The 12,031-nt window shown below is 40.0% G+C and overlaps 1 protein-coding gene and 1 pseudogene across 1 annotated transcript; one reads left to right on the top strand and one right to left on the bottom strand.

The window, feature by feature from the left end:
* Positions 1-2,888: 2,888 nt before the first annotated feature.
* LOC122000480 (ribosome biogenesis regulatory protein homolog) lies at positions 2,889-7,485 on the top strand. Its single transcript, XM_042554870.1, has 8 exons — positions 2,889-3,008; positions 3,294-3,444; positions 4,935-4,986; positions 5,110-5,238; positions 6,143-6,260; positions 6,749-6,935; positions 7,028-7,141; positions 7,253-7,485. The coding sequence occupies exons 1-8, from the start codon at positions 2,923-2,925 to the stop codon at positions 7,373-7,375; spliced, it is 960 nt and encodes a 319-aa protein (XP_042410804.1). The 5' UTR covers positions 2,889-2,922; the 3' UTR covers positions 7,376-7,485.
* Positions 7,486-7,516: 31 nt separating this feature from the next.
* On the bottom strand, positions 7,517-10,610 carry LOC121999713 (annotated as a pseudogene).
* Positions 10,611-12,031: the final 1,421 nt, after the last annotated feature.

The raw sequence follows: 12,031 nt of genomic DNA, 5'->3' as shown, positions 1-12,031 counted from the left end.
CTGTGAAGAATGTTGAACAATATATTGACTTGTTGTATGTGCTTCCAGACGGGAATGCCCCCCTAAATAAAATTTTACAATACGTGTCGATTACATCCCCTCTTGTCAACATTTCTCCATTCACACCTGATAAAAGGGAATACAAATTTAAACAAAAGGGTGGTTCCTCCCAAACTATATCATTTGTAAACCTACAAAGTAAACAAATCACAGATTATTTTTACAAATTTATTTTTGATAACCTTAGCCCAACTATGTAATCAGATAAGCATATAATATACTTTATTATTCAACTATTTAATTTACATACTTTATTTCCTCCAAGACTTTTAACAAGTACGCCACCTCTTCGTCTTGTTTTTTTTTCTTGGAAGACTTAAATTGCTTCTTCACATACTATGCATACAAACAAAAAAGGCAATTAGATAATCCATTATATCTAACAAATTGCAATGAAATTTGCATATATCGTCTTACAGCAATTGCTTGTTTCCTCATTTTGTCATATTTGGCAAACATATCTAAATCCTTGTCTGCCTCTTCATCAGATTTGTCTTCCATCAATTGTACAATATTAATTTCTTCTTCCATTTCATCCAAACCAATTTTTCCTTTCCCCTTGCCCACAACAACATATTCTTTGACAACATTTTTTCCTTCTCCTATACTTGTAACTTTCTCCGCAGGCTCACTTATATGTATATTTCTACGATGCCTCTTAGGTAAAGTTTTGAGCCACAATGGACTATCAATTGGAGTATCCTTGTAATCATAGCGACTTCTGTCACGTCCTCTCCTACTTCTTGTTGTAACACCTACAGGTTCAATTTGAGGATCGTCTACAGGCTCGCTATATTGAGATTCCATGCTTTTTTTTTCAACTATTTTAAGTAACTCTTTCACCCTCTCCTTCAATTGCATGTTCTCCATTGTTAGCTCTTTAATTATGTTTGCTTGAATAATGCAATTACAACAATCCTTATTAATTTGCCTTCCTCCTACAGTGACTTCAATTTGTGATGCCTCCATTGCATGTGGACTGTCATCAACGCCAGCAAGGTTCTCAACCAATGATCTTTCATCTTGGTTAGGGATTAGGTCAATCACAACCTGTAAGAATATTAAACCACATGTTAAAATCATACTTTTTAACCAAACTATAGTCAAAGTATTCTAAATTTACCTCTTCAGATGAAACTTGGTTAATCAATTCTCTCACCTTACTAATATGTGAAGGAATATTTCTCCACTTATTTATTCTGGCTCCTTTTATTTTGTATGGTTTTTGGATTGGAACATGCTCCAAAAACCCTGTCTGATTCGCTATGACAAGGGTTAACTATTTTAAAATTGTTCGCAAAATATTAAAAAATTTCACACAAATTAAACACTTACTGCCAAAAGACCAGCAAATCCCTTTAGGTAAAGGAGGTTGGTGTTAACATGTTTTGTCTCAGTTGATGAAAATATGTCCCCAATCTTAGGTAATTGTGGAGCCATAAATTCATGGATTGCTTCAACCCAGTTGAATCTATCAAGATTCTCAAAATCATCTACTATATCTATAAGACTTAACGAGACCTTATATGTACTAGAAGAAAATAAGACACAAACAAATATATACAAAATATAGAATTTGCAAAATAATAAAACATCATCTTCGACTTCAACGCGATTGCCATAAAATTTAAGCAACTCCTCAATTCTTGATTTAGTAGCTTCTTTTTTGTTTGAGAAGTAAGTTAGAAAGAGGTCACTGGATGCTTCAGCTGAATTCATCGGAATTGAAGCTCCTCGGTCTGCAATACCAAGCAGCAATGAAGCGTCTCCTCTTGTGAAGCAAACCGGAACACCTGACCAAGTTAAATTATTATTAGACTTCTACCAACACATACAAAAGTATTTGGAACACCGTGGACATGATACTATGTCATATCAAGCACTGATACGGTATGGTATCAGGCCCACGTTGGGCCTGATACGGCATCGTATCAGGCCCACGTTTAGCAAAAGCTTAAATTTTACCATACAACTACTTTGTAATTAAAATACAAAATTATAAATTGTACCTGAGAATCTAAAGGTTTGACTACTTGAATCCCAATTTTGAAATATATTTATCAAAATCCCACGGATGTGCTGCATATCTTCTATGTCCAAAAAAATTCGAAAGGGTGACTGTTTAATCAGCACTATATGTCGGTCATGTAAAATAACAGAGCTTCCATGCGTTCCTTTCTTCGTGGATGGTTGAAAAAAACTTTTAAAGTGACCGAGGATACTGTTCCAATGCAGTTTCTGTCCAACATCAACTGAACCCTATACTTTATAAAAATAAAAAAATTTAAATCATACTAGTTCAGCTTCTCAATATCACAGAGTTTGTAAAATGATAACCTTTACAGCTAATTGATGTGGAGAGGATGATGATACACCCGATCGACGTCTTTGCGTCATTATGATACTAGCTGATTAATGTAAACCCTAGAATCCTTCACTGATGGCTCACGAACACTCCTGGTTTTTAATTAAATTGAAATGCTAGATAGATGCCGTTTGAGAAAAACTCGAACTGATAGCTCACGAACACTAAACTAGGGTTTCACAAGACGGAGCTGCACTCGCATGTCATGAAGGAGGGAGGTACCCTAATGATCAATTTTATTTTTTTAAAATCAAAGTTTTTTAAAAATGTGGTTCGGATGCTTGGGAAATGATGACTGATTATAGGAGTTGGCGGGAGGGTTATATTCGGTAATACACATCATTTATCTGTGTTTTTTGGTAAATATAAAATCGTGATGCGTTTTTTGATAAATACATTAAACGTAGTACGTCTTTTGGTAAATTGCTCGTTGTCTTTAATATTATTTCAGTTGTACCAGAGAACAACGTCCTCTTTCTCCACCTCACACCTTCGCGATGGAGTTGGAGAAATATCAGATCGACTTGGGAAACCTCATGGGATTCGATGCCACTCACCATTTCGACTCCGTCCCCTCTTCTCGGTGTGTAACCATCTGTTTTTCTACTTCTACTTAGCGTAAAACCGGACTTTTTTCTTACTTGTCGATTGTGTTTTACCGGCGTGCAATCGCTATTTGTATTTTCGATTTGGGTTTAGGACTGTGCTAAAAACCCTAACCTTATTGGGACTATAGTATTAGTGGTGTTGCTTCTTTTGTTTGAGCTTATGTGCTAAAACCCTAGCCTTACTGTGCTAATAAAACCCTAAAACCCTGTACTGTTTCTTTTGTTTGAGCTTCTGCATTTCTCTTCGTTGTGATGATTAGGGAGGAGCTAACCAAGCTGTGCCTGGAGAAGGGAATGGAGCTTGTCCAAGCCATAGCCAATGCTCTTTTCGCACTCCCTGCAACTGAGGATCGTGATGGGCCCATCGTTCATTTGCCGCAGCCAACTGCCAAGCTTCCGAGGGAAAAACATGTATGTATTTGGTTCTGTGTCCTCTGTGTCCATCACTCCTTATATTTAGTTAGTTATGAATTATTCTCAGATTTATTGCATTTTGTTATAATTAGAAGAAAATGTAAAATTTATTTCTCATCTTTCAGTAATTTGCAATGTTCTTTAGTGTAATTATAAAAGTAATATAGATCTTTTAGCAGTGAAAATGACCAGTATTCGAAGTACTGTACCGGGAAAAAAATGCTATATCTGTTTAAATGGAAGAAGAGTGGATAAAATGAATTGAGCGTTGGGAGGGAAAAGGGTAAGGGAGAGAGGGATTTTCTTTGTTTTGCCTACTTGAGAGGAAGGAAGAGTAAATCTGATAAAATGACAACTTTAACCCTTTGATTCTGTTATTCCCAAGAGATACAAGGTTCAACTAGTCTTTTCATCATACTTTTGTTCTTTCTCCTCTCTTCTCATTTTTGGAAGGAACCAAAAGTAGGGATAAAAGAGCTAAAATGTTCCTGTCTTTTTTGTTTTTGTTCTTCCATCCAAGTAAACAATGAAAACGATTTCTACTTAATTAGACAATGATATTTGTGTGTGGATGACACTATGGCAACCACAAAGGGTGTGTTTCCTATGAGGGAAGGAAATCAAGGACATGAGTCACTGGATTTTTTTTTTTTCAAGTGCTCTTTCTCTCCGTTTCCTTTGGTGGAAATGAGGGAGTAAAGAGAAAGGTAGGGGAAATTTTGCTTTGGTTTTTCTCTATATTGCTTTTATCTGATTTGGATAGAAAACTCACTTTCACATGCAATGCAGCTCAAATCTAAACTTAAAAAAGACTAAATCTTTTTTTCTTTTCAAATCCATTTTTGGTTAATGACTTTAATATGTAAAATTTTAAAATTAAACTTTTCCTCCCTCCCTTCCAAGGAAACAATTTGATAAAAAGTATTTGATAATTCTATTTTTTCGTTTATCTTTTCTTTCTCTAATTATTTTCTTTTTTGCAAGAACCATGGTCAAAAGTTGCTTGACCTTTCTTTTTGACTTTCTATTTTCCAATTTTTGGCATTGCAGATGCACGGAGTGTTGATGTAGTAGTCTGTTCTATTTTGATTCCTTCTGTTTATTTGGTTTCCGTTCAATTTTTTTTAATTCTCATATGCCTTTAGGAGTAATTAACCTTAGTTTCTATTCACTTGTGTGAATGTTATTCCAATTTTTATTCATGCCAGTTCAATATCTGTTGCTTTGACTTTAGTCAAGAAATTCATTCTCTCAGTTTTCCTGAACAAGAAATCAAAATAACTGTAAATTCATTTGCAAAGAGCTTCATTCAAATTATTTATGATAATTTTCATTTACTGCTTATAGACACTGTTCTAACTTCCTTGCATTTTCTTCCTGCAATTTCCTATATTATTACAGTGATTCAGTAAATCCATTTTTGTCAACTTTTATTCTTTTGTTTAGATATTCTCAATAACACTGATTCAGTTTCTGTCTCTTTTCAGTTTCCCAAACCTAAGCCTCCTACAAAGTGGGAATTGTTTGCTAAAATGAAAGGTTAACACTCAATTCCTTAAAGCGATGAGTCAGTTTTAAAATGTTCCTATAATATTTCTGTTGATTACATGCTACGAAGTCTAGAATGGTACAACTGTATATAACTGAACATTCATTTTGCAGGTATAACGAAGCGGAAGAAAGGGAAGCGCGCTTTTGATGAACAAACTGGTACTTGGAAAAGAACTCATGGTTATGACTGGATCAATGATGATAAAGATATACCAATCATTGAGGCTAAATTGTCAGATGGTAACGGTTCATTTTATTGTATTTGATTAAAATTGGCATCAATAGTGTGTTTTTTTTTTTTGCCTTATACTATCTATATGATATGCTAATCAATTTGCCATTTTAGGATTTTTTTTAGATGCTTATAAATTTTAATATTGTTTTAATATGTATATACGGAAAAATATTTTTACCTGCTCAAGGGGTGTGAGAAATTTTCCAAGTCTAAATCAATCAAATGCTAGTTGTCAAGATACCACATTGTCTACTTCATGTCTAGATCAACATTGACAATCAATTGAAAATAGAAAATATATGAATGTATTTTTTAAATAAGTCTAAAGTGAAGTTCATTTATATGTGTGTATATACATAAATATACTGGACCAGAGCTGGAATAACCAAGCCTTTTTTTTTTTTTCATTTTGGTTATTGAACACCGAAAATCAGACTCAGGATTGAAGGGATAAAGCATCAAATTATATGTATGTTCTGTTTACATTTCTTATATCTTTTCTCCTAGTTATACATATCTGTATATAACTTCTATTTCCTATTAAATGTTTAATAGGTTCTTTCAGGGTGTGTAATTTACATCCCCATAGCCTTGGAGCTACACTCATGCTATTAAAAAAAAATCATTATTGTCACGTAATGCTCTTCTCCATAATCCAATATGAACTCTCCAATTCATTACTCCATTCTGAAAAATAAAATCAATCCTAATTTTCATTTAACTATACTTTGCTTGCAACCTTTGCCTCCAACAGTGATATTTGTGTTATGTTGTTGGTCATTTCAACCGTGTAAGTATTTTGTTTAACAACCTGCTATGTTTGAATCATGTTTGTAGTTGTCTGAATGGAGTTCAAATATGGTTATTGTTGGTTCTTTCATTTGACTCATCTATTGGTATATCGTGCAGAGCCAGGAGAGGACCCCTTTGGCAAAAGAAAGGATGAAAAGAAAAAACGAATTGAAAAACAAAAGAAAAATCAGTTGCAGAACCTCAAGCAAGCTGCTAAAGCTGGTGCCCTTCCAAGGTTATCTTTTGTTCTTGTTCTTCCTTTTAACTCTGGAACTAAGACTACACAAGGAAATTATTGTTTTTCTTCTTGATGATTAACCATCCATATTTCTTATGTCAGTTATGCCATCAAGAGAGTCTTACAAGACTTTTTAATGGACAAAAAAACTCTATATAACCAATCCTAACTAGTTGAACCATAATATTAAGGCCTCTAAGCTCATATAGTTTAACTAGCATGTATTCTTTCTGCTGCTGGATTGCTAGCTTTACTGAGTTTATTGCGTTATATAATTATGGCTTCATTCTCAAACTTGTAGTTTTGGCATTGAAGTATTTGAAACTTGTTTTAATAGAATTATCAACTATTATCAACACATGGCATAAATTTTTGGCAACTTTGTAAATGTTTCTCCCCCATGTATGAAATTAGTTACCCAAACAAATTCTTAACTTTCTAAAACTCATCATCTAATCTAGTAATACAATTTCCTTTGCAGTCAGTCACGTACAATTTGCTGCAGCAGCATTGCCCATCACAGGAACCCGTGCAGATCTGCCTACTAAATCTAGTAAAGAAGAACTCGAGAACGTAGCTGGGATGGCAGCAACAGCTACAGCGAGTGGTGGGAAATTCGATTGGAAGCTTCCAGGTGAGAAACCTCTTAAGCATACTGGCAAGCATCGAAAGGTTGGTAGTACCTACATGTTTCCTCTTTTCTAGCATTTCTATCTCATCTCGCAAACTGATGCCACATAAATTTCTTTTTTTGGTTCATATAGTTCCTCCCTGTGGTCGAAGGCAAGGGAATGAGCTCACAAGAGCAAAAACAAACAGCAAAAATTCTTGAACAGCTAATGGCCAAAAGCTCCAACAATATACTTGATGTCAATAAGGTAAGACATTCAAAAGTGTTTAAACCAACAGATACAGCATGTAGTTTTCGTTTATATCAACAAAATGAGTGCCAAAAACACCACCTTATTGTTTTTATCATCACGAAACAGGCTGTCACAGTGTTTAACGTGAAAAAGGAGAGGAAGCGAAGGATGGAAAAGGAGATCCAGAGAACTACGCCCAGTAAGCTTGAGCCAAAGAAATCTCTCAAGAAACCATCAAAGAAGCACTAGATGGTAACATCCTCACTTTATGTAACTTATTATTGTCAAATTTCTATCCTAGTAGTTTACTTTTCTGTATCGATAAGAAACTGAGGACCTGGTGGACTATAGTTTAGTGTATTAACAGTGGTAACTTCTTGTTTTGTACTGTCACCGAGCTCCGGCAATAGACGCTGCTGTAGCCATGGCAGATGATGATGGATACGACGTCATATAATCCTCAAAACTCTTTCTGTGCTGTAGCGCAATCGTTTCGAAGCTCAAGTACGTTGCTGCCAGCTCCAGCAGCGGTGAGCTACCCTCCAAGTACTCGACCACCTGGTGCATGTTCGGCCTCGTCGCTGGCAGCAGGGAGGCCAGATCCTCTGGTCCAGAAAATTCTGGACCAAAAGAGATCCTTTTCATTCATTGGGTGAATGAATTGGACCCCACCTGTTAAACAGATGGGATCTAATTCATCCAACCAATGAATGAACAGGAACCAAGGATGGTCCAGAGATCCTAGACCAGAGGATCCCTGTCCGGCAGCAGGTGTGTGCATAGCAGTCCAAGCTTCAGAACCAGCTCCACCTCCTCTGCCACAAACTCCTCCCCCAACCTGACATCCCTTGTCTTGAGTATTAATCCCTTTCGCCAACTTTCCAGCACCCACTGCAGTAACTCGAGCTGGTTGATGTTGGCAGCCCAATCCACCAGTCGCCGCCTGCAGGCGGCCTCAAAAAGGAATGTCCCGAAGGTGAACACGTCGGTGGCGACTGAGGCCGGCCCAGTCCGCACCGGCGTGATTTATCCAATGGTTCTGACAATGTGAGTGGTCTGTGGATCGTTGCTGTGGTCGTAAATTCTAGCCTTCGGTTCATTTCGCTGTCGAGCAACACATTGCTCGCCTGGATGTCTCTGTGGATCACCATCTGCTCCCCGTCTTCGTGGAGGTAGTGAAGGCCCGATGCTACGCCTTGCCTTTGATGATCTTAAAGCTTGTCGGCCAATTGAGACATGGCCAGAATCGTTGATCGTACAGCAGCTTATCCCGACTGCCGTTGGGCATGTAGTCGTAGAGCAAGAGTGGCTCCCCCTTTCGCCAGCAATAGCCCAGTAGCCGGACGAGGTTCTGCTGCCAGAGACGGCCAAGGCTAACGATCTCTGCGACAAACTCCTTCATCCCCTGCCTCGACTCAGGAGACACTCTTTTTACTGCGACATCTAGTTTGGTCCTCTATAAAACCCCTCGGTAGACCCTGCCGAACCCATCGTCGCCAAGTGAATTCTCCTCCGCAAAGCCATTAGTGGCGTCAAACAAGTCCTTGTAGGAGAACCGGTGAGGGCCATACTCCCTCTTCTAGTCTTCAAGAAGTTCCGCATACTTCATCCTTCTCCTCACCACCAAAGCCACCGCGCCAGCGATCGCCAAAACAACTTCTTTGATCTGTTTCCGGATTTGGTTCGAGGAAGCGAAGGGAGCAATGAGTAGTCTAGAGCTCACGTCGTACCATTGATCTTGAAGCTCCAGTCGAGCACATAGTGAGCCGTCCAAAAAGAACCAGTGTAAGCAGAGAAGCCAACCGATCCTGTCCGAAAACAGAAATTGGAGATGTGGCTAGAAGTTTGATGCGGCAAAAACTCCTTGCAGTCCTGCAACACAAAAACGTCAGCGTTGGGCCGGAAAGGGGTTCTTGGCGTTGACCCTTTGACGTTTAAGTCAGTCTCCGGTGATGTAAAGAAGTGGAGAACTGTAACAAAGGCATGTAGAAAATGAAGTTATGCATACCTCCGCCTGTAGATAAAAACTTCCTTTTATAATGTCAATGTAGTATTCGTGCATGCATCTCAAAGTGTAAGCACGTTTTCCTAGGCGTCCTAGGAAAAATAAGTCAAAAAGTATTCCTGACACCATTCCTTAAGGAGTCATGTAACTTTCTGATGTGATAGCCTGGAAGCTTCTAAAGTATGATTTGCCTGCTGGATATGCTCTGCAGTTAGCGATACAAACTCTCAAAAGGATATGATGAGATAGTTAGTAGGCCCATACGCGGCTGCTCGACTGCTGCTCGGCCAGATAGTCCCTGTCCGGACGTAATGCACAGAATTATTGTCCTGCTTTTCGTTCCATTGTACTGTTGTCAAAGGGCCGCCCTTTGACCAACCGGACATGCCTCCCGCTCAGGGGTAGCGGTCTGGGGGAGTTGTTGCTTGGTTATCAGCCTTAATCGCGGGCTTTCCCAGAGCCTCCCGCTCGGGGGTAGCGGTTTGAGGGAGTTGCTGCTTGGCTATCAGTCTTAATCACGGGCTTTCCTAGAGCAACCGTTCGGGTATGACTGGTGCCGACCGAGTTGTCACGCACGGCCAAACAAATGAGGCCACCGCTCAACTTAATTGGCTTACTTTATGGTCCTAGGCCTTTGACTGTTCTGACCTTGACCTCCACGTCCAGTGCTTTTTTTCTACTTTGACCTACTGGTGGGTCCCTTTCATCACCGCATCACATGCTTTTCCCTCAAGTCTAGTCGAAGGAGGTTGCAAGTCCGACTGACTGGACGATTAGTATATTCGGGAGCTCTTTTCTTCCCGACTAGGTGTTCTAAGGTTTATAGCCGTCGTTCGGTCGTCGACGTTCTTTGACTCAAGGTTTTATAGTCGTCGTTCGACTGTGACATCTACTATTCCAGGGTTTATAGTTGTCGTTTGACTTTGATGTTCTCTGACTCAAGAGTTTATAGTTGTCGTTCGACTGTCGGCATTCCTTGACTCAAGGGTTTATAGCCGTTGTTCGACTTAATTGTGTGCAACCCTTAGTCAATTTTCTGGCTCCTTACTGATCTTTGCTGGGACAGTAATGCCTTTTTAATTATCGTCGACGTCACCTTAATTTCTCAAATATCGTTCAGATTTTCAACCATTATTGTAAAGCACGCTTGGCCATACCCTGTAATCATGCTCCCTGCCTCCTTATTAACACTACCTATAAACGAATGCCACATGCCGCCTTTGCATGCCGCCGCAGGAGTGATGTGATAGACGACTATTTGGATTTGATGTGACAACAACCTTTTCAAATTCAATGGTCACGATGAATCCCCATTTTCCAAAGTCCTTTATCGAATGGCTTAGAATAGCCGCCCTCCAGGTTTTTAAGCTCTAGGTTTTTCTTTTACCCTATTGTCTTCCTCGCGTTCACCGTCACCTTCTCCTCTTCGTCCACAGCCTTTGCCGGCGATTTCTTTTGCAGTAAGCCCTTTCTTCTCATTGAATCCTTGTTTTCCTTCCCTTTCTCTACTTTATGGCTGAATCTCCTCGTCCTCCCTCGTCCGTCCCCAGGCTCTGGTATATCTCTATCGAATCTAAGTTCAACGGTGACGAGGTCGACCAGATGCAGCTAACATATCGTTTCCCCGAGGGTTATAAGATTGTCATCCTGTCCACCTACGATCGTCCTCAAAAGCCTCTTGATGGTTTTCTGCCCTTTTTTAAGGATCAGTTTGTAGCCGACCTGCGCATTCCCATTCACCCCTTTTTCTCTGAAGTTTGTAAATATTTTCATATTTCTTTGTATCAATTAGTGCCCAACTCTTTTAGACTACTATTCGGGATAGTCATACCGTTCCGCCTACACGATATTCCTTTGGTACCCCATGTGTTTCATTATTTCTACTAATTGTAAACTATCCGAGCCGAGCACCTTTCTATTTCAAGTCCGAATGGGCGTCGTTTACTTTGATAAAATGCCTTCCTCAAATAAACACTGGAGGGAACATTACTTCTACATCCGTCTCCCCGTCCAGCCTGAAATCTCGACTGACTGGCAAATAGAGTTGGCGAAGTCTCCTCTGGTCAGCCTGTATCGAGACCGGTCAGACTACCTTCAAGCAGCTGCAAGCCTGGCCGGTTAGAAATATCACATACACCAACTGTTATTGGAGAGGGTCCTGTATATGTTTGGGCTAAGCCCTTTTCGAACGCGGCTGCCCCTCCCCCTAGGTAGGTCCTCTTTCTTCTTGTCGTCCTTGAATCTAACTGATTTTTCATCCTTTCTTGCAACCCAAATCATCTTGAGGGCATGACTAAGTGGCAAGAGCAAGCCTGCCGATGCGGAAATCAATGCCAAAGGTGTCATTGAGTTAGAGAGTCGAGGCTTGTTGTCGGTCGAGCACTCGGAAGAGCCGATTGGTGAAGAAGCGGAAGCCAGGTGGCGGCTAGCGACGTCGCGACCACAACTGGCGAGCTACCCTTGAGCGATAATCTATAGCGTCGATCGCGGTGCCTTCGAAGTCGACCACTTCAGGTGAGCTGCTAATCCAACGTCGCAAGAGTCACCGGGAGGAGGCTTTTTCCTGCTCGGCCACTTCAGCCCTCTAGCCCTCTGCTCCTTCAACCTCCCATCATCCATCCGAGTGGGGCGAAACTTTATCTTCGTTAGTCCCTGAGAGGGAGGCTGCCTTACCTACCCCTCCATTCTCTGATTGGACACCTTCTTTGTCTGCGTTGCCAATCGGGACGATATGTGTATCGTCGGTTGTCTACTTGTTGTCTCCGCCCACTAGACCAACTGATGAAGTATCCATAATTCGCTCCTCCCCCAACTTGATGAGAAAGATGCTGAGCTGGCTGCTCTTAAGGCTGAGTTGGAGGCGTCCAAGTCAGCTTTTGACAAGTATAAAGAAGAGGAGC

The sequence above is a fragment of the Zingiber officinale genome, chromosome 7A (assembly GCF_018446385.1).
Source record: "Zingiber officinale cultivar Zhangliang chromosome 7A, Zo_v1.1, whole genome shotgun sequence".
Lineage (NCBI taxonomy): Eukaryota > Viridiplantae > Streptophyta > Magnoliopsida > Zingiberales > Zingiberaceae > Zingiber > Zingiber officinale.
This window is presented reverse-complemented; position numbering and strand designations above follow the sequence as displayed.

What these genes read in the sequence shown, in the direction of transcription:
- LOC122000480 (XM_042554870.1), top strand. Translation starts at nt 2,923, where the DNA reads ATGGAGTTGGAGAAATATCAGATCGACTTGGGAAACCTCATGGGATTC. An exon ending in GACTCCGTCCCCTCTTCTCG is followed by an intron (nt 3,009 to 3,293) that starts GTGTGTAACCAT and finishes TGTGATGATTAG; the next exon opens with GGAGGAGCTAACCAAGCTGT. An exon ending in TGAGGCTAAATTGTCAGATG is followed by an intron (nt 5,239 to 6,142) that starts GTAACGGTTCAT and finishes TATATCGTGCAG; the next exon opens with AGCCAGGAGAGGACCCCTTT.